At 40.1% G+C, this 22,814-nt stretch overlaps 2 protein-coding genes across 2 annotated transcripts in view; both read left to right on the top strand.

The window, feature by feature from the left end:
• myo1d (myosin 1D) overlaps window positions 1–22,814 on the top strand; it is a 104,106-nt gene that overhangs the window by 36,309 nt on the left and 44,983 nt on the right. Inside the window, exons 12-16 of the mRNA XM_023406810.2 lie at window positions 6,192–6,262; window positions 8,001–8,075; window positions 9,129–9,261; window positions 9,515–9,681; window positions 17,541–17,748. Coding sequence (XP_023262578.1) covers window positions 6,192–6,262; window positions 8,001–8,075; window positions 9,129–9,261; window positions 9,515–9,681; window positions 17,541–17,748 — 654 coding nt within the window. The remainder of the gene's footprint in view (window positions 1–6,191; window positions 6,263–8,000; window positions 8,076–9,128; window positions 9,262–9,514; window positions 9,682–17,540; window positions 17,749–22,814) is intronic.
• LOC147819098 (uncharacterized) lies at window positions 12,543–13,874 on the top strand. Its single transcript, XM_087174109.1, has one exon. It carries the CDS (start codon window positions 12,644–12,646, stop codon window positions 13,625–13,627), a length of 984 nt encoding a protein of 327 aa, XP_087030235.1. The 5' UTR covers window positions 12,543–12,643; the 3' UTR covers window positions 13,628–13,874.

Here is a 22,814-nt window from a genome sequence, read left to right as displayed (position 1 = left end):
GTTTGTATGTTGGACTGAGGCCTGGTGTGTGGCTTTTAAGTGGTGCCTCTATCACTGCTGAGAGCTGCTGTTAAACCGGCCTGAATGTGCTTTAATTTCTCTGGGTAAATTGTTCAGTGGCTGCTGTCCACTGTGTCTTTTCTCTGCAAACAAAATCTTAAGATGCATCGCGTTAATAAGAGCTAAAGGTGAAAATGTGTCATCATCACTTCCTGTAACGTTACCACAGGGTGCTGCCGCAGTGTGTACCTGACACAGTCAGTCCATCATGTTCCTGTTCCTGCTATTCTCTCTCTCTCTCTCTCTCTCTCTCTGTTTCTCTCTCTCTTTCTCTCTCTCTCTCTCTCTCTCTGCCTCTCGCCTCCTCACCTCACTTCTTCCTCTGTTCACAGTTTCCCTGTCTGGTTTTCTGTGAAGTTCTCTGTAATTTATATGTTCCCCACCCCTACCTCACCTGCTGTGCCTGCTTTTGTATTTTATTTATTAAGATTGAAAACTAAAATCCCGTCAGGCTTGTCGCTCCTCTGCATCTCCTGTCAAAGCTCATTATTTTTTGCTTCACGTGTCACCTTGGCTCTTTCTGTCTTCCCTACCTCTGTCTGGGTTCAGTGGCTGATGGTGCCTGAAACCACTTTCTATCTGCTTAATTAACCTGTTTATTTGGCGATATGGCTATCAGTCATTTCTACAGTACAGTCTAGAGAGGGAGATATGAAGCCTGAGAAGACTGTGGAGGGTTGAATTATTATGTTGCTGTTGCACCTTCACAACTTTTCACACCTTTGTTGACTTGAAATCTACAAAATAAAAACTTGTAGTCGAGCTGAAACAGGGAAATAACTGTTCTGAAAACTGATTTATCATTTGAGGTCCTTCTTATGCAAAACTGACAAATATTTTATGGTTGCAGTTTCTTAAATGTAAATATTTAATATGTTTTGGTGCCTTTTGTAAATTCAATATCTTTGGGTTTGGTGCTGTTGATCAGAAAAAATAAGCATCTTGAAGACAATGATCACTTTGGGCTTTCGGAAAATATTTCACTGTGGTCTGAGATTTGACTCCCAGTGCTTAATTGTAAAAGATAATCAGCATTTTAGTTGCAACCCCAGTCCTGTATCACATGTAGCACATGCTACTAGTAATTTATTTTGTAAGCTTTGTGAGTCCTGGGACAGCTCTCTGATTGTCTCAGCACTGTTCCTGCTTTACATTCATGGAGTGATACGCCTGAAGCTGCTCAGCTTAATCACTGTGTTTTACTGCCTGAATTAGCATCACTAGCATTTACACTGAAACAACTGGGGGTTAAGTGCAGTGTGCCACAGTTATTTTCAAAGGGAAAGCAATTCACAGGTTTCTCTCCCTGCACAGATTTTAGTTGCTGATGTTGGAATGTTTGATTTGCCACCATTAAGTTAAATTTCTTTAAATCACAATTTTTATTTAATATGTTTTCTTTTTCATTTCGTTAAAAAAACAGACCTTGTACAAACCTTGTAAACATTACTTAAACACTTTGATAATTATGACTTATACAAATGGAATAGTGTATTGGCAATGTTAATAATTTTCAGATTAGTCTCTTCTTTGCACAATCTGTCTATAAAATGTATTAAAAAAAAAGTGATTTATTTACAATGATTAAAAACAGAGAAAAGCAACAAAACCTCACATTTGCAAAGCTGTAACCAGTAAATAAACAATCAATAAGTATCAATCAATAAATGACTTAAATGATTATCAATTATTGAAACGTTTACCAATCAAATTTCTGATATTTAATAGAATATTTATTTATAATTAATTGTTTTAGCACTAAAACAGCTGTGTCCATGCTGTAGGTTTTAATATGTTTAAGGAATAAATGATGAATAGGTGTGACACATTCTTCTGAATGTTAGTGTTTCTCTCATCTCTTGGTTCCCGCTCACAATCCTGTCTTCACTTCCTCTTCTCATTATTCTGACTTTGTTTTGTTTCTATTAGTTTGCCCTCCCTCTCCATGCACACTCAACACACACACACACACACACACACACACACACACACACCATCACCACCACCACTGCCACCGTCACGCCCTTGCTCTTAACATTAGGCTGCATCCCAAGCACAGAGGAGGTGCTAATAATAAAGCTGCCAAGATGTGTGTCTGGTTTGCGTGTGTGTGTAGTGAATGTTTGTTTGTGTGTGTGTGATGGAGTGTAACTGATTGTGATGGATGAGGGACAGTGTGGCTTCCAGCAGATGCAGGCTGTCTGTCTGATAGTGCATCTGTTTGTCTGTCTGTGTGTGTGTGTGTGTGTGTGTGTGTATGTGTTAGCGTTAGCGTGCACTCATGTATGTGTTAGTACTATTTACCCCCTGAAAAGTGTGTGTTTTGTATTTCCAAATAGATTATGTGCTAGACTTTAGACAGCTGGAAGAGTTTGGTTTGTGCTGCCCATCGGGAGAGTCCAGACAGGATTAAAATTAAGATCTCGAGCATTAAGAGCTTATTGAAAAGGCATTGTAGCCTCTAAATGATGCGGTGTGGTATTTTCAGAAAGTGTTGCTAACTATGTGCATTAAATAACTTTTCTTTACAACGTTTCCTTCCCTTTGTTTGCCGGGCACACTGCAGTTGGCAGTAAAAACTTCAGAGGAGTGTATTATTGGAGGCTCTTCAATGCTTCAGCAGATTTCTAAAGTGCCAGGGAGGTAAATAGTTTTATGATTTCACTGAGGATTTTCACTTGGATCTGTCAGAGATTTACTCTGGGGCCCTTTGTGGTTTTGATTCGGGTGCTGGACTTGATTCAAGGTTGACTGATTCATTCAGCTCCCTGATGTAAATCTCTCTGTGTCTGTGAGATTTTTTGTGTGTGTGTGTGTGTTTGCAATATCTTCCCTCATACGGGAGGATCCTTCTTTCACTGTCTCTTTGATTGTCTGAGGGTTTGTGTGTGTGTGTCTGTGTGTGCGTTTGTGTCTCAGTGTCTGAGAGCACTGAGCCTTTCAATGAGTCATACAATATTTTCTTAAAGATCCAAAGTAGTGGAACATACAGTATTGGCTTAGCTGAGAGAAGTGGAGTCTAGGTAAGATGTTTCAGTGAGGCTGTTTGTTTTTCCTCCTGTTCCTCCACAGCACTGCTTAGTTTGACTTTTATTTATTTATTTGTGCAATCTGACAAATTGAACAAACAATCAACATAATAAAATGTACATAGGACAGCACCAAGCAGACACAGGGATACAAAATGAAGTAATTAAATGAGTGCAAAGTGTTTTTGGTAAATATGGTTATTCAGTTCATTTCTGTGAGTGAAATGAGAAGATTGATACAGTATCGATCCCATGTAGGGCTAAGAACACGAGTTGTTTTTGTTATTGATTCATCTACTGATTGTTTTCTCAATTGTCAGCAAGTAGCATAGAAAAAGTTCATCACAGCATCCCAGTCCCGATGTCGATGTCCTAAAAGAAGATATTCTGTTTAATATAATTGTAAGAGAAGGAAAGTGTAAGAAACCTAGAGAATATTTGTGTTTAAAAAGCTGGAACAAACATTTGCAATTAATTTAAAATCGATCTACTGAAAATTCCCCCTGGAAACAAGTGGAAACAGCTGGAAAAAGGCTGGAAACAGCTGGCATTATTCTCTACAAAGTTGGAAAAACAATCTGCCCAACACCTCCAAAGTTCACTAATAAATATGTAGTATTTAGTGTGTTTAATCCACACAAACTGAAAAATAAATTTAAAAAAATTTGTGATGGAGTTACTTTCTCAACAACCTTGTCGAACTACAGCCGGATGTAGTTGATGTGTGCAGCATGAGGGAATCTTTTCATCCCAGTGAAGTTCTCAGGTTTTCTAACATCGTGTCTGTACAGAAACCAAAACCTGTACTAGTCCTGGGCAGCTGGGTAAACTGTTGTTCCTCAAGAAATAGGTCTGGCACATAACTGATCATAAAATCACATTAATATACATAAATCATAGATTAAAAAAAATATGCAGTCAGGGTTGTTCACATTTCTTTCTGGCTATACTCCTTAATTCTGTATCTGTCTTACTTTCTTGACATCTGTCCCATGGGGCTTACAGAGTTTTTTTCTCCTTGTTACTTGTAGTTTTAATCTTTCTGCTTCCTGTTCTTTTGCTCCTGTTGGGATTGTGATGAGAGCGCAGGATACCTCTCTTCACTCCTGTCTCCCTCTAATCTCTGATGTCAGCATAATACCTTTTAGTGAATCACACACACACACACACACACACACGCATGCAACTTTGCTCTACTTCAGAAGCCCACTTGTCACTGGCTGCTTTGCAGTCGCAGATGAAACAAGAAGCCTCATCCCGCTCATCAGAAGCTTTTGCATGGCTGCGGCAGACCTCTACGTTTCCATTCATGCTTCCTCCCTTTCCTGCAAACTGGCCTACATACAGGCATCAGTATCACACACACACACACACACACACACACACACTTTTGCTCTCTCTTTTTGCTTGCACTGTCTCTTTCTATCACATCGTATTCACTTCTCTTCCTTTTCTTCCTCAGTCCCTGTCTCACCTTCTCTCTTTCCCCCATGCTTGAATTTTATTTATCTCAGTCTTGCACTTTCTTTTCTGTCTTACTCTCTTGCTCTTTTTCCACCCCTCCTCTTTTCTGTAAGACTTATCCACCCTGACAGAATTACTGTTTTCTGCACCACTGCATCTGCTGTAGCAGTAGCTTTAACATTCTTATCATTCTTATCGCGTTGTTTAACCTGTGTGGTTTGACGTGTTTAGAGGTATAACAAAGGGCTGTTTAAGAGTCTGGACAATATGAACATACATTTGCAAGGAAGACAATCTACCTCAGCTATCTTGATGTGGATCTGGAATTTCAGGGAGGCTAAAGCAGCCAGATGTGTCAACATTTATTAGGAGAGGTAAAAGAGAGGAAAGTCTTATTTATCACATTAGATTAGAACCTGCTGCCTACTGTTGATTTGACCGTGTCCTCTAAAACTTTTTTTATGTAATGAGCAGACTTAATGCACAAAAATTTCAACTGTAGACTTAACCTGGGCTTAGATTGCATGTAAACTTCCTTCAGCCTAAAAGGTGCTTCCAAAAATCATCAAAACACTGAGAGACATGAGCACCCCCAACCTAGTGTCTTAAAAAGCTGTGGATCCTTATTATTTATCATTAATACTGTCGTAAGTGTAGTGTAAGAATAAGAAAAAACAAATGATGTCATGTTTTTAGCTTCATATCTTCACGTCCACACACTCATAAAAACCAGGTTTAATACAGAATTGTTGACAGAATAACATCTGATGATGAGCACATTTGTGAAGCTTATAGGAACCTCCTAACAGAGTGTGTGTGTGTGTGTGTGTGTTTGTGTGTGTGTGTTTGTGTGTGTGTGTGTGTGTGTGTGTGTGCGCAGCCACTTTTAAGTACTGCTCTGTGTAGAAATGTAAGGACCCGATGTTAAATGCTGTGCAACTTGCCTCAAGTTTGATCAAATCCGGAAACAACAGAAAATATATTGTGTCCAGTGTCAGGCAGATCGTACACAGCCACACAGCTTCAATATGTATTTACTATTAGATGTATGCATTTAGAAGACTTGGTTTCAATGATGTAAACAACACTATTAACACAACTTTAATAATCATCAAACATTCAGACACCAGTTGATGATTATTTGCACTGCAGTGTGTATCACAATTCTGTAAACAACGGAAAACTGCTGTTCACCAGAAAATGTTTTCAAATGTTTTCTTGAGGGAAGAACGTATTTAGAACATATTTAGTTTCATGGTCGGACATTATTTATTCAGAACTAAAAGCAGACAGAAATCATTGGGGAGAAAATGTTAAAATTTGGTCTGAAAAAGTGAAAGTTATATTTTGTTTGTTGAGTTAGTTTGTTATGTAATGAGACCAGAACGGCTTGAAATTGACGTTCAATTTGCTCATCAGAACTTGAGACTTGAAAACTTTTTACAAAAAGTCGGATAGCAGGTTTTTGAATTTGAATAATCCTGGCTGTGATGGCAAAGTAAACATCAATGTAACAGCGACACTGTCAATATTTTTCCAGGTAACAGACTGAAGGCATTGCTCTTTCACTACAGTGCTCTGAGTTAACCTTCATTGCTGCTCGCTCACCGCTCTCTCTCTCTCTCTGTCTCTCTGCAGCTCTCACCCACTGATAAGAGTTTGGAGTTCGACAGAGACTTTCGCATCAGGCACTATGCAGGAGACGTGGTGTAAGTAGCTCAACGTTTTATTTATTCAGGAAAAGCTTTTACCGATGATTCATCCTCTTTTTCCACATTTGTCCATTTTTACATATTCATGCCCGACTGAAACCACAGTCCTGTACCTTTGGCTCCACCTCGGGAGCAAATGGAGGTTTCGGATTTTTAAATGAAACTTGAGTCTTGTTTGGGGGATGTGGGAGCACAACTCATTCATGCTCTCTGACCAAGTATTCCTTTCATAACCTAGTTTTCTATATTTCCATATTTGCCACTACCCTGTTACTCTCTGAGCAGGAATGCACAATTACTTTGAGCCCTTAGTTTATATAGTTTAATGCCTTTAACCAATCAATGCAAAAATATTATCAATAAAAATTACATTATTATTTGAGGAATTTCCATCTTAGTGCACAAATACAAGTAATTTTACGCATACTTACCTTTGATTTCAGTTGTTTTCATCCACAAGCAAAACTTCAGTGCTGTCAATCAACCAGAGTATGATCACATCACAATAGTGTTTGTTTATGTTTTATCTATGGCTTAAAGAATTTAATGTTTCTTCTTTCTGACTGTTTGACAATTATTTGAAGGTTTATTATCAGTGCGCATGTAATGACATTTGATCAGAGAAACAAAACTTCAGTGTTACTTCAGCAAGTACGGCTGTAACACGTTTGTGAGTGTAACAGCAGCAGCTGGCGTGTAACATACACTTGACTAGTATCAAAAGGCTCCATTTGACAATTTCACATTGAATTGCAATTATTCCATTTCCTGCAAAAAGGAGGCAAAACATCAAATTACTCAAAATAAAAATGTGGATGAATCATGATCAATGTGAATGAGGAAAAATTTGTCAAAGATTATTTCATCTTTTTCGGACCAGTTCATGACAAAAGGACAATTCAGACATTTTAGCCTGAGCGCTGTTTTAAGCTTGGTTATAATAAGGTAGTGAGTTTCAGATCATTGTTTTGGCCTGTTTACTGTTTTGGACAGACACACACAGTTCACTGGTGAACACAGTGGAGCATTTAGCAGCTTGGAGAGTCAGACATTTCCCTCAGGAGTTGGTAGAAACCAGAAACAGAGCTAATGATGAGTCAATGTTGTGTTCACGACTTGTTTCTGCTGCCAAAGAAATCAGTTACTGCAGGTTTAAGGACTGAAAACTGTGCACAACCACATCCACACACACACACACACACACACACACACACACACACACACACACTGGTGTAACATCAATTGACATCTTCATTGCATGATGTCCATGAAAATGACAGCACCACTTCCCGGTCTGTAAAGTACATGGATGATGAAATGAATAAATCACACACGCTAAGCCCCCAAAAAGTGCTCTCAGGGAAATGTGTTGAGTCTGTTCATGAGGGCTAAGTGTCTGGCACCCAAGGGACGATTGAGCTGAGCAGCAAGGCCTGTGACTGGCAGGCTTGATTGATCCCTCAGCCACTTAGACAGGCAGGGGGCAGAGTGCACCTCACATCTCACAGCATGGAGAATAACACCTCTGCTATTTATAGCACGTCCATCTCTAACAGCACACATTAACTTAGTGTATATTAACACAGGGCTATAGGGCTTCTGGCAGAGGTAATCATATGGTTATGACATGACTGGCAAAGGACACTAGGAAGGGCAGTGTGCACGGACATAACAAAAGTGTGTGTAGGTGTGTGTGTGTGCGCAGGTGCATTTACTTGCCTCTCTCTTTTCACAGGTACTCAGTGGTGGGTTTTATTGATAAGAACAAAGACACTCTGTTCCAGGATTTCAAGAGACTGCTCTACAACAGGTGACACACACACACCGCTTCAATCACCTCCACACACACACTCTTCACTCTATTCTTTGCAGCATTCTGATTACATGACACTCCTCTGGAAAGAACAGCACCGGACAAGTACAACTAATCTCCTCTCAGTTTGCTCTTGTCCTCCTCCTCCTCCACTTCAGTTCTCTGGTGTTTGTCATCTGCAGAATATAAATATGGGGTCTAGTAATTCCTCAAGTGTCTCATGACCTGAGTTTTATGATACTCTTTAGTCCACACACAGGCACGCAGCCGGCCACCAACATTGTCAGATGTTGATATTTGGTTGAACATAGGTTGTGGCGTCCGGTGACAAAAATTCATTGTCAGGACAACATCTAACAATAACGTTCATTAGAGGTAGAATACTGACGACAGCTGATGTTTGTTGGTTTTAAGTTGTGTTGTTGATCCAACCTATTCCAAATGTCTCATGCCAACATCATCTTGACATATTAAATAACAACGTTCTAGTCGTGACCGATGCCAATGTTGGGTTTTGACGTCAACCTGATTTTCATTTCCGGCCAAAATGTAACATCTGTCCAGCGTTAGAGTCATTAGAGTCCAACGTCTTTCTGGTGTTACATTGACGTCCGTAGCCTGCTGGGAATGAACTAATGGAAACACCTTTTCTGGGTTGATGATGCATCCAGAGTTTACATTGATATACAAATGCTTCAAGGCAGGAATAATTCAAATTGAATAACAGAACACATTTCTTTTCTTTTCCTTTTTTTTTGTTTGCATGTTAAAACACATTTCCTCTTCTTTTCATTAAAGTTGAGTTTCTATCCTGGATTTAAAGGTCATCATGGCTGGGGCAAGTCTTATATCATCTGGAGGTCGAGAGCATTCATATAATAAACAACTGTGATTTAATTTGGTCTTAAACCTCTACACTTGGTTACTTTTGGTACACCTCTACACTTGGTTGTTAGGGCCACTATATTAAACTGTGTGTTATTTTGTCATTGTTATTTTAGCCTCTACTAATACACATCTGCTTTTCATGTTTTCCTTGTGTCTGACCAGCTCTAACCCAGTACTGAAGGCGATGTGGCCCGAGGGCAAACTGAGCATCACGGAGGTCACCAAACGGCCGCTGACAGCTGCGACACTCTTCAAAAACTCCATGATCTCACTGGTGGAGAACCTGGCCTGCAAGGTGAGCCAGGACTGATATAAAAAAAAAACAATCATTTGACAGAAGGAATTATGAAAGTGAAAAGGAAGAATTGTGACCACAAATGTTGTTAATTAGTGTGAAATCCAAGGTTGCACAGCTTGTGTGGATTGAAATAATATGAAGGCTTTATCAGAGAAGGCAGAGCAAGGAGAGGACTTATATTGAAATAGACCAAACCCAGGGACACTTAAATAGAGGTTCATAGTAGTTAACTCACTGTCGCCCTCTGTAGGAGCCCTATTATGTCCGCTGCATCAAGCCCAATGATGTCAAGTCGCCTCTCCTGTTCGAGCTGGAGCGCTGCCGCCATCAGGTGGAGTACCTCGGGCTGCTGGAGAACGTCAGAGTGCGCCGTGCCGGCTTCGCCTACAGACAGACGTACCCTCGCTTCCTACAGAGGTACCCACCGTTTATTTTTCAAAGTAAATGCCTGTTATGGGGCGGCGTGGTAGCCGAACGGGCGCATATCACATGGGCTCAGATGCTCTGAGCAGCAAGTCGGGTTTGACTCCGGTTTGACTGCATGATTTGCTACGTGTCATTCTCCTACTCTCTCCCTGCATTTCCTGTCTCGCTCCACTGTAACTGTCTAACAAACAACAAACAAGATATTCAGATTCTCTGTATCTGGTACATCAGTCCAAAACCCAAGGATGTTAATTTTTCTTTGATATACAGTATGACAGCGAAAATCAGCAAAGCCTCGCATTTGAGAAGTTAAAATCAGATCTACAGTGATTCATCCATTAACAAAATAGTTGCCAAATACATAAATTAGTTCAGCTCTAATTACATGAAAAAATTTAAAGCCCAAACAGATCCGGATGTTTACCACAAAGAAATCGTTTCAGTCCCACCCATAGATATGGTGACACACTCCAACACGTCCTAACCCAAGTCAGGATAGTAAGAAATACCGTTAGTGCATCTCAGATTAGACATCTAGACAGTCGGCGCTGCATTTTTCTTACAGCCTCATTTTTCCTCCTCTTCTTCTGCTGAATCTCTTTATTGTGGCTACCAATTAGCCGGTGAAGCTGCGGCAGTTCATCCATTTCACTTAAAGGTTCCTTGCCACTAATTTTGACGGTCAGTTCAAGTAGCGGAGGGGCCCATTAATTGGAATAATGAAGTCTTCAGGGAGTGATCGTAAATGACTTCAGAGTGCTGTTAATCCTTTAGAGAAACCGTCTCTTTATTTTTTATGTTAAGCTTTATTGTCCAACCTGATGCTGCAATATCTCATTTATCCAAGACTTAATAAACATCAAGCATTTTCACTCGGCTGTCGATTACTCTTATTTCCTGCACCTCTCTCTCTAGACCATTCAATTTGTTTTCATCCCTCTCTCGCTGCTCTTAAGGCCTCTTCTTTTCTTCAGCTTTAATTTTCCTGTCTGTTTTTTTTTCTTTCCACCTCAACCCTCCCTTCACTCTTTCTTCTTCATCCTTTCAATACACCACCTTCAAATCTTCATCTCTCTTTCCCCTCACCACGTCAACCATTTCCTCCACTCCCCTTTACTCTTCCCTCTTTCCTCTCTTTCTACACCATCCTCCTTTTCCTTTCTCCCTCCCATATGTCAGTGTTTTTCTCTCTCTGTTGCCTCTTCGTATCACACCTCTCAGGTCTCTGATTAGAGTTTTAAGTGCTGTTGCTTGTCTATACATCTCTTATCTTTCTCAGTCTTATGTCTCTGATTGTGTTTTACCTTTAGTCCACAAACTTCTCCCAGATAGCATCATTTAGTTATTAAAGCCCCCCCCCCCAAGAGCTGAGACAAACTTCCAGCTATTAATTCCTTTAAATGCATTATATAAAACTTTTTCTTCATTTTCCTCTTCCTCGCTGTCTAGAAACTTCTTCTCCCCCTCCTCCTTCACCCTTCTCCCCCTTTCTCATTCCTCTTCTCTCACTCTCATTTCCTGTTCCCCTGCTATCCTCCCTCCTTTATTCCTTCCTTCCTTCCTTCCTTCCTTCCTTCCATATCTCGCTCCACTCATGCTGAGCCACTTCAGGTCCGTATTTTCTGCTTGAAATAGAAGATCTACCTCTGCTCCACAATTTAGTGGCCGACGCCTCTTCCCATTCTTTCTCTTGCCAGATGGCAGACGGCTTTAATAACCAATGCAGCAAATAAATGGCCGTGTCATTCTACATAAGTACTGACAACACACAGATTCAACCACAGACCTACAGACAGTGAAGTATTGCAAACATGTACATGAAAAGAGACACAATTTATTATTCATAGTGATATAATTTTAGGACATTTTGTTTTCCAAATTAATGAATCCAAGCAAATTATAACAACATGGGGTTTTTTACTAATATGAGGAGCTGTTTATCTAATGTAATACATAATAGTGGAACACAGTTATTTGCATTAAACATGAATGTGATTATTTTATGTACATAATTTTGCATGCATTTGCAATTTATAAAGTACAATATTCTTTTTAATATCATTTATTCATTTATTTTAATTGTGGTTCAGCTTGTTGTGACAAAAGTTTTCTCAATAGATGAATAGAGTTGTTGCTGTTGGTTTGAATAAACAATACAGACAAACTATGCTGTGTAGGTTTACAATGAAAGGTCAGTATGGTAAATAATGGAGCTCCCCTTCCTCATGTGTCTTTACTCTACTGAGTACTGAGCAGGTAACATACAGTTTTAAATTTAAAGGATTTTTTACTTCCTCATATGTAAATCTCACAACCTCCCTGCTTCTGCAACTTAAATGAACCTCCAAAACTTTATTTTTACATAGGAATATTTGGCATTGATCACATGTAATGTGAATTAATATAATGTAATCAAGAATTCTTAAGCCTAAAATATAGAAAATATAGAAACGCAATGATTATACATGAGGCACAAACATTTGTCAAAGCCAACTCTTTTGTATTCTTATCTGAAAGGGTCGATCTTCATATAGATAATTTAATATATACAAAGAAACATGATCCTTTTTTTATTTACTGTTCAACTGTGGTTTTATTTAAAAATAAACAAACATGTGCTTAGCTACACTGGCCCTGGCCAGTACTAATTGTTACTGCCATTTTGATATAGCAGTGATAATTATATTTACCTCTTATGCTGCAGTAATGGTGGTTATTTATTTATTTATATATGTTTTTCTTTGTTTTGGTGTTCATAATTTTATTGTTCTTATTATTGTTATGTTGTTATAGTTACCTCTTCTATTTATTTCTTTGTTCCGTTTTTTTTGAAAAGCAATAAAAAGGGAATTACAAAAAAATAAAACAACAACAAAGACAACAGTTCTCAGATGGAATATTGAGCCCCACCAGTGGTGCACACTTCTGTCTCTTCAGTCAGTATTTCAGCACAATGATGAATACACGGCGAAACAGGAAACGGCAAAAAACAAAAAAGGGAAGAAGGGGAAAGGGAAAAAATTTGCAGGGTCAGCAAATGCAGGAACCTTTGGCCACAACGAGCAACAGCATTGTTCAGGAGGACAAATTACAGAAGGTCATGAGAGAAAATGCTCGCCTTAAAGATCAGCGTCTGCATTCCCAACACAAACAGCACCAGGCTAAGTGTAAATTAGCAGCTGCATGTAAGACCAACACAGAGCTAAAGATCAAGCTGGAAGAGGCACGTCATCACCTGCTCAAATCTAAAAATGAAGTGGTCAGTCTTGATATCAAAATGGACATGACTGAGCAGAGGCCACAGAACGCCAGCGTTTGTGCTTCAAGTCAGGGCACAAAGGCAACCCAGCCTGCGGAGCAGAGCAGGAGCATACTCCAGACCGGGGCTGACAACTCTCAGGAGGCCGCCGGAGATCAGCTTGAGAAGGTGCGGGCTTTTGACGTACTGAAGAAAGAAGTTCTTCAGTCTGAAATCGCACAGCTCAAAGAACGACTCAGAGTTGCAGAGGTCCTGAGACTGAAGAATAACACAGTGGCCCTGGAGCTGAGGGCTGAGCTTCAAAAAAAGAACGTGGCTCTGGTGGAGGCACAATCCAAAGTTGGGCAGCTGGAGAAAGACCTACAGCAGGTGGCCTCCCATGTTGCTCAGATAGAGCAGTTAAAAAAGGTGAATGCCGAAGTCACAGCAGTCCGTAAGTCACTTGAAGAGAAGGTGAGGATTAACCTGGAGCAGCGGCAAGAGGTGATGGCTTCTCTGCAGAAGGAAATGGAGAGGCTCCAGGAGTCCCTCACGGAGAGACAGCAGGTGGAGCGAGAATGGGAGGCCGACATGGCCTCAAAGTTGGACGACCTGGAGAGCCGAGTGAAGGAGATGATGGACAAGACGCCCAAGAGGAGGAGAGGCTGGCTGGCCAGGCTGTTCAGATGCTCCAGATGAACTGTGACTGTTCAGTGGACGGGGGATCTTCTCTTCTCTTTTTTTCCTCTTGAATTGAGACAAAAAAAAAAAAGAAAAACATTTTTTAAATGAAGTAATTGCTGTTTTGTGTCATATCTGTAGAGAAGTGAAGTTGTATGGGTCCTGCCTACTTCCTGTTGTCCATGTGTACAGTATTTCACTGCTTAGCCTGGGCAGAAAGGCCCTTGAAGGAATAGTTAAAGCGATAGGGGAAAGAATAAGGAAAAATAAAGGGATAAAGGTCTTGATGTAGACTGAGCGTCGCTGAAGCAGGGTTGTGATTTGAAGGTTGGACTGGCTTTAAGGTTTTGGTAGAAGTGACTGAATAACACCTCCTCCCTGAAGCTGGGCGTCAGTCAGTCAGCTGTCAAGGATCCTACATGACAAGCCCTAACTGTGGGGTGTGGATGTGTGTTGTGTAGCTCTAATCAGTTTGCATCTAATCTAATCTCGCAGCTAATCAGTTGCATCTCCAGCAGCCATTACAGTATAACCCCTGTACCATCAAATTGTATCCACAGTAGTTTTGTTAGTTTCCTACAAGCATAATAGTTTTGTCCTCTGACCTTGATTTAAAAGCAGCATTAGAACACTCAGATTGGTTTGTAATTACTGGAGTGAGATGTTGATGTAAAACATTTTAATATGCTGGAAAACTGCGCTGTTGTAATGCGGTAATGTAGCAAACAACTACCAGTGGATGACCTGAGTTAATAACTCATGTTTTATTCATTGCAGATGCTCAAACACCCGACAGTACAAGTCTGTTTACATGCCAATTAGCATTAATTAGCGTGCAAGCAGAGTACTCAGTACTCAATTTTTCTAGACAAATACTGATAATATCAGCCAATATTTGTTTATTTACATAAACACATAATTTCAATAAACATTTTGATAAGGTTCCCTTAAATTCTGTTATTAAAGACTACTAACTTTCAGGAAGCACACATGGTGAGTTTCAGACTCTTCTCCAGCTCACTGTGCTTTATATTTACGTATAATTCAGTCAGGAATAAAATATTAATAACAACTATAAACAACTCCACAAATCATAGAAGTATCTTGTAATGTATAAACTTTAATACACAGTTTATTTGTATAGCACATTTCATGGACATGGTGCTTCTTCACATGCATGAAAAACAAACGATAAATATAGCATCAAATATTGAACGTGTAACACTTTTCATAATCCTAACCCTACAAAGAGGCAAGTCAAAGAAAATACAGTTATTTAAAGAGACATAAGAGACAGTCGGGGCTGATGTCAGTCAGATCATAGCTGGACTTCAGAGAATAGCAGTGGACAGAACTGCATCCTGAAGTCACCTCATGTTTCCTTGGGAGAACGAGTGGGAGCGATGCAGCAGCAGTGATGTCACTACTTCAAGTTTGTCACATCTGAAAAGACCCAGAAAGCTTCACTCACATACAGCACTAGCACATGTGTTATTCTCATTGTGTAACAGATTAGATCCTAAGCCTGACAGGCTGGCTCCGATTTAGGGTATTTTTTGCTACAAGCCTCTAAGTCATCAAATATCTCTTCACAGTTTGACCCAAAGAGCAAAATAATATTGACACGGAAACATCAGCGCACACATACACACACTTTCATCGCTCTAAACACTCCCAAATAGTACACAAACACTTGTTGTAGCCTTGCCCTTGTTCCCCAGCTGTCACATTTGCCCACTGCCCTTAGAAACCATCGCAGTGGATGGAGGATTAGGTAATGAGTCTTTTGCATAACAAGTCATCCAACTCTGTCACTCCAGTCCCCCTCACTGATGTCTTTGGACTCAGCATTACATCACAGCGTTGCCAGTTGGTCGGCTGTGAAATGATACAGGATGCCGTCTGTCGATGAACACTGGGATCTTTGGAGGACAGAGAGAGTCACTGCTGTCTCGGAATCACCTTATAATCTCCATTATCATCCAAGTTGATGAGTGAAAGTAGTTTCTCTATAGTGAAAAAGGTTCTTAAAACTACAGCTGCAGTGATTAGTCAATTAATAGATTATTAGTCACCAGCTATTTCAAAAAGCAATTCATTGTTTAAGCCATTCCTCTAGAAAAAATGCCAAACATTTAATAGATGGAGCTTCTCATGTGAAAATTCCTTGTTTTTCATGGTTTCAAATTATAATATATTGAATGTTTTCGAGTTTTGGACTCTTTAATGGGCATTTAATAACAACACCTAGCCCTCAAGTATATTATGTTGAGCATTTTCCATATTTTCTGATGTTTTATAAAATAAATAAATGAGAAAAGAACAGAACTAAAGAAGCCTCTTGGATCAGAGGTAGTGTCTACAACCAAGTTCCGGTTGCCCTCTTGTCAACTTTTCTTGAATAATCAGCAGATTTATCAATGAGAAAAATAATAGTTAGTTGCAGCCTTATTTTATACACACTAATAAATATATAAATATACACATGGAAACATACAATATATATATAAATGCAATTCATGGTCATTAAACTGTCAACTGTTTGAAAATGCATTATTCTCTATCAGCGATATCCTTTCCCCCTCCAGTGGTGTGTTTCTCAGTCTCAAATCAACCCACTCAAATCTCAAGAGCCTTATTTTTGTTGACTTGCAGATCAGCACTGGAGGGAGTTTTAGTGCGACAGCAGCCTGAGCTGTCAGGACAAACTCGACTCTGGTGACCATCCATCAAGCTGAACATAAAGTTTAAATTCATCAGTTTATGATTGAATTTAGTCTCGGTTCTATGACTCTTCTAAGAGTTTTCAAAGGCCTTTAAAAAGCCATAAAGTTGATGGTTGAGAAAAGAAATTAAGGCCTTTTAAAACTTGCCTTTAAGGTTCCTTACTATAGCGCTGGAAAGACTTCAAGAGTGCGATTTGACCACTTACCCCCTGCGCTGGGTTGTGATAATTAATTCCTTTGTCCATGTACTAAATGATATAATTTCCATGGCACCATGCCAGGGGCTAAGTCCCACACTTACTTATTAAGATTTATACAGCACTATACAGTCTTCCGAGCTCCACTTTTTTTCCTTCTTCAGATATAATATGGCCTGAAGAAAGAGATGCATGTTTTTCCCTGACCAAAGAAATGAGTTTTAAACAAGCACGCAGGGCACACACAAATGATTCAATTACAATAAATCTAAGAAATGAGTCTGAATCAAGAGTTATATGATTTCTTCCTCCCTTCATTTTGTATTGAACTAATAATGAAAAGCAATAAAACTTGAGTAAAATCGAGACGAATAGTCTACAGCCATGTTAGCAGCTGTGTGAGGCTGTGCTTGGCTGAGCGAAATGCTAACGTCAGAATCAGGTCAGAATACTACAATTCTAAAATTCACAATACTAACATGTTGACGTTTAGCAGATACAATGTTTCCTGTTCACCATCTCAGTTTAGCATCATAAATTAGCATGCTAAAATATGCTAATTAGCACAAAGATTAACTGAGGCTGAGGGGAACGACATTACATCAGACTGCAGTTATTTAAACCAAAATAGAAATTTTGACCTTATGATGGGTGTAGCAAATTAAGGCTCACCAAAGGTAATAGAATTCATCCTGGCAGGAACGCGATTCTCCGTATCGAATTTGCCAAGCCATCTAACAACAACACTGCTAGCATGGATGAAAAATACTTATTTGTTTGGCTGATAGTCATTCATATAACGACGAGGTTGATTCAAAATATATTGAGAGGCTGTTTAACAATTTTGCTGTGTGAAGGAAGTTGCTGTTTCTGTATATACAGTTCAGATATCCAGATCTTACTTGATGCTCCTTCCTGCATTAATCTAGATTTTAATTGACCATTTTACATTTTGTTTAGCTTTACACTTTTGCATTTTCTCATACGACCACTTTGTCCTTCCTCCAGGTACAAGATGATCTCTGAGTTTACGTGGCCAAACCATGACTTGCCATCAGACAAAGATGCAGTGAAGAGGCTCATGCAGGGCTGTGGATTTGACCATGACGTGGCTTACGGCAAAACCAAGGTCTTCATTCGCACACCACGTACCCTCTTCAGCCTGGAGGAGCAGAGAGTCGAAATGGTCCAAAGAATCGTCCTCTTCCTCCAGAAGGTGAGAGTCCGACTTCCTCAGGGTGTCTTAAGATCTCCGGTACCGATGTTCCGGCTTCAAATTGTAAATTACTGATGCAGTTTTGCTCTGATCCAATAGCAAATTAATAATTTTTGAAATGGCACATCTGTTGAAAGGCCCCTGTTGTCAGTAATATAATAATTTCCCTGATTTTGCCTTGAATCTAGATCCAATCTAGATCCGAATTGGCAAATATCCTTTTTTTTTTAAGTAGCTGATGATTATGAAAGAGTCTCTATTCACAAACATCTGTCATTGTGAATACCACTGATTGCCAGTCATCAACAACTATTATCTGATTAGGGCCATGAAACAAGATCATGAGGGTGTTGTAGTGTCATGGCCCCAGTCGTGTTCTCATTGCAATTCACCAGCCCTTGTTCTGCATCTGAATAACCTCAGAGACTAGAAAAACTCTGACTATTCAAATTTTCATACAAGTTACACAAGCACTGGGGTATTTTTGTAGCTGCTATAATCTTGTATTATTAGCGTTATTCATTGTCTCTCTGGGAGACGGTCTCTGCCTCTTCTCATTCTCTGTCTGAGTTTTCACCCACACAGCTCTTGTAAAAGTTATGAGACGGGATGAGTGGATCTCAGATTTATAACTTGAGATATTTCAGAGATTTGGGCGGAAGCATAGATGCTTGTATCTAAAAAACAATTGCAGATTTGTCCTTAAATCATCATTAGGCCAAATTAGTTTTCGGTTGGTCATTAATGCTGATTTAACCCTTTGTCCCTCTCTGGCGTCTGTGGGCTGTGAAAATAACAGGAATAAATAGCTGGGTAATGTTTTTTAATGCATTACATGGTAATGGAACTAGTGAGTTAGCTCTGCCTAGATAACCCATGCGGCCCATATGGATGTAGAGTTTGGCTTACATTCTTTTCCTACATATACACATAAGGAACATTTTGGGGTTCAGTGTCTTGTTCAAAGACACTTCAACATGTCAAGAAACATCCCAAGAGGAGCAAACACTTACTATTCACTTCATTGCATGGTTCAGTTGGGTATGCAACCATTTTACAGCTTTCCTGTGTCCTATAAAGGATAAAGGATTATTGATATGGGGATTTTCTTCTGTGTTTTCACTCTGTTGTCATTGTACATTGATTATGTTTTTTTTTATTTAAGTTTTTATTTTACAGACTAAACAGTTAATCAAAACAAGAATCAACAAGATAAAAGAAAATAACAATAATTAATTCAGCCCTAATATGAATCATACTGGAAGTTGTATTTATCTTGTTGCCCGGTGACCAGTATATCAGTTTTTCCTTCAGCTGGACATGTTTTAAATGGGCCGCTGAACATTGATCACTGTGTATCTGCCTCTGTATTCAGCCGTTGGTAAGCCCATCACACATTGGATGACACCTTCAGGCGAGGATGCCAGTATCTTGGTGCAATTATGTTGCATTCGCTGACATGTGTCGGGAGCAACGTGCAGAGCAAAACTTTATGACTTTGATAGATGGAGAGATCGGTTTATAAAACGCTGTGTGCCGCTCTCGCTGGCTGTCAAATTAAGGACACGCTATGCAAATCGCCTGGATGCTTCGAGGCAGCAACAATGTCAGTCTGTCAACACTGTGTTGGTGCGTTTGTGTAGAGAGAGTGTGCACATCTTCAAGGCACGTGAAGCCCTAGATCCTACACCTGGGAGCCATGTGATCAACACATATACGTTTTCCCCAAACTGTTACTACATTAGAGTCATGTGGGCAGATTCCTCCACACCACGTTTCATGTCCTTCTCGAGGGGTATCTCCAAGCCCTCGGACATGAAAGGGTTTTTTTCCAGCCAAATTGACTTCTGTAGCTGATTGATTGGTTGACCTTTGTATTGATCTGCATGACCCTTTGCGGGCTCTTCCTACAGACACGCCAGACGGGTGTTCCTTCCACCTTTCCCTCAGGAGAATCCTATCTGGTATCTCCCAGGATAAGCAGGCTTTGATAATGAAGGGGAAGCCCAGAGGTGCAGCAGCTTTTCCACCAAAACAAACATAACAGCCCCGGCGCAGGTGTCGGAGCAGGCATATTTAATCTTGCCCTCTGTCAGTGTTAAGTCCAGGTAATGCAGTATGCGCTTCTCACACATAGGCACGTGCACGCTACATGCGCTCACGGACACACAAAATCAAATAGTGGTGTAGCAGCAGAATTGACTCCTGTATCTATCCTGCTGTTACTCGAACAAACATCCCAGCCTGAGTCTGATCTGCTGTGCCAAGCAATCCCCTTATCAGCACCTGGCACACCACACTGCCTTATGCCAGTCGGGACCACGGTGCCAGGACTGTCAGTGTACAGACACACTCCTTGTCCCTCCGTCTGCCTCATGGATTTATAATAATACCACTTAGTTTGCCCCATCAAACGACTAAAATAACACAATCTGTGAACTAACGGGACGGGGTGAGTGGTGCCTCATGGTGCCACTGCTTGTCCAAATTGGGAGAACATTGTGTTTTTTTTGTGGCTGTGCCCTTATTTTACCCCTTTAAAATTACCATAACCTATCCTCCTTTGAGGAGGGGGTGTAGCTGGGGAAAAGGGATGTGGATTGGAGGAGGGGCTCCTACGCAGCTCCATTTAATCCTGCCGTTCTCTCTCCATCCTTCAATCATTTCTCCACGTCCTCACACTCACCTCATCTCTCTGGTCTCGTTGTGCCACATCCACTCAATCCACCCGGCCTCAAATTTATCACAATTAGGTCTGGGTGCATTACCAGTGATTGCTATACGTATTCCTGTGTGCAACCGTGCATCAACAACACTGAAATTTCCACCTCAGACAGACCACTTCAATCATCACCACTTTAAGAAAATGGAAACTGGAGGAATAGCCCAAAAAAAGCACATAGTCCAACATAAATACAGATGCTATAAATTATACATAGACCACCCCCCACACACCTTCCCTCTGTGTTAAAATGAATATTTCATAAATTCAAGCTCAGCCATCCACATCAGAGTAACTGTCGCCGCTTGTCAGAGGAGCAACAATGACGAGAAGAGAGACTCCCCCCTGTGTATTTTGAGCCGCAGCCTTAATTGCTTTCCTAAGCTTTACCTAGTCTCCATGTAGCAGTAGGTTTATCAGACGTGGCGAGTGATATGTCGGGTAGTAAGCTTTCACAGCACAGCCACGGGGGGCTTGATTGGGCAGGAGCTAAATGAATATGTCTATAAAGGATAAAGAGCCACATTTTATTATTTTGTATTGTTTCCTGGCGGCTGACTTATGTCTTGAGGCAATAAATTGTTCAGTAATAACTAAAGTATTGTTGTGGGAGAAACTGACTTACATGAGCTCAGCACAGCTCTCCTGTGAATAGCAGGCTACTACTTAGCGCAGAGCTAGCATTGCTCCTCCTCTGCTCAGCTGTCCAGAACTGATCTGTCTGCTGCCAGACCTCAGCAGAAACATGATCTCTAATCTTCTGATCCTGCCTGAACCTGCAAAGTGTTGTAGTTATCATCCAGAGCTATCGCCTCAACAAAAACTTCAGTGTATGAGGGAGAATGCTGCCGCAGATCAAAGGAGGGTGGTTTAATTTTTTGTGTTTTTTTTTTTTATAACAACCATACTCCTGGATTTTGAAGATAGAGAAGGTTGTGATGAGGAAACTGATATTTCTTGCCTTTTTCTTTTGTTATATCGTGTTACCATTGATCCTGACTTCAGATTATAGTGTAGTGTAGGACCTGACTGTTAATTTGCTTAATTTGCAAACTCCCCGTATTTTTTGCATTTAGTACTTATTTTCCTGATTTTACAGCATGTTATTGATTTTTTTTCAAGGCTATAAAATGGACAGACTTTGTGCTTTCGTCCAGTGCTGTAGCCTAAAAATAGCCCACAGTAACACAATACCTTTGGAGAGTATGAAATCTCTAAAAGACCGTAACCATGGGACTTTCTCCATGGCAACTTACATTTGGCTCAAAGCCAGACATAACAGATTTTTTTTTTTTTCCCGATTTTGCCTCTCCTTGTCCGTCTCCACATCCTCACAACAAAAAAAGTATTTTATTCCAACAGCATTTTATTTTCTAAAATAACAGTGGCAATAGAAAGGGGAGCATCCTGGTGGCTTTTGGGTTCAGGATCCTGCTGACGATGTAACTGAAACATCCCTGATTATCAATTAACACTGACCAACAGTCCAAAACACAAATATTCAGCTATTATATATTCAGATATTCAGTTTTGTAATTTATAAGTTGAAGAAATCCAACATATATTTACATTTTAGGAGCTTGGATTTTAAGAAACTCCAAACATCATTTTTATTGTATAAAAACTCCACAGGACACCATAAGATTGACTGTTTCAGCTCTTGTTAGTTCTTACTGTAGATATAAGTAATTAAGTAAAGGAGGATACACATTGAAAACATTGACAAAATCACATAATTGTACCTGCATAGCACTAAAGATAATCTGTAAACCAGCTGTGCGGATATTTAGAGAAACATACATGTATATACACTGTTTTTTGTTGGATGGTAGTATGCTGTATTCATGATTCACTCCTTCACATAGAGTTGATTTTATTGTGTGTCCTTGAGACATGTTTGACTAATGTGTGTTATTTTAAGCCCACACTGCTGACCATTGGCAATATTCTTCCAATCTATTTTGCCAGGTCCCATGTAATTGATGGATGGGCGATCCAGAGCCATTCAATTTAATCCTCTCTCCTGTCCCTTCCACTGAGACCGTTCGGTTCAAGATCAGTTTGAACAGTTTGTTTCACGTCATTAGCGTGCATTAGCCCCGAGCAAAAAATTTTAAATGATACAACATAGGGAGTCATGAGTGAAGGAATGTAGCATCGGCATCAGCATGGTGATGTTGATGTTACTGGAGGGTGCGTGCCACTCACCCGAGCCCTTTATTGATTTATGATAATGACCGATGGTCAGAGCTTCAGCCCAATGTCTCCCTGTGACAGCCTGTGGTCGGAGCACGTTGCAGCCTCACTAAATTGTGTCACACACTCTTGGTTACACCCACCCCCC

The sequence above is a fragment of the Seriola lalandi genome, unplaced genomic scaffold, assembly GCF_002814215.2.
Source record: "Seriola lalandi dorsalis isolate HSWRI2012SDOR001 ecotype SW California unplaced genomic scaffold, Sedor1 jcf7180002054317, whole genome shotgun sequence".
Lineage (NCBI taxonomy): Eukaryota > Metazoa > Chordata > Actinopteri > Carangiformes > Carangidae > Seriola > Seriola lalandi.
Note: the sequence above shows the minus strand (reverse complement) of the source record. Positions and strands in the feature narration are given on the sequence as shown.

Excerpts from the sequence above, each read along its gene's own strand:
- LOC147819098 (XM_087174109.1), top strand. The coding sequence starts at position 12,644 with ATGATGAATACACGGCGAAACAGGAAACGGCAAAAAACAAAAAAGGGA.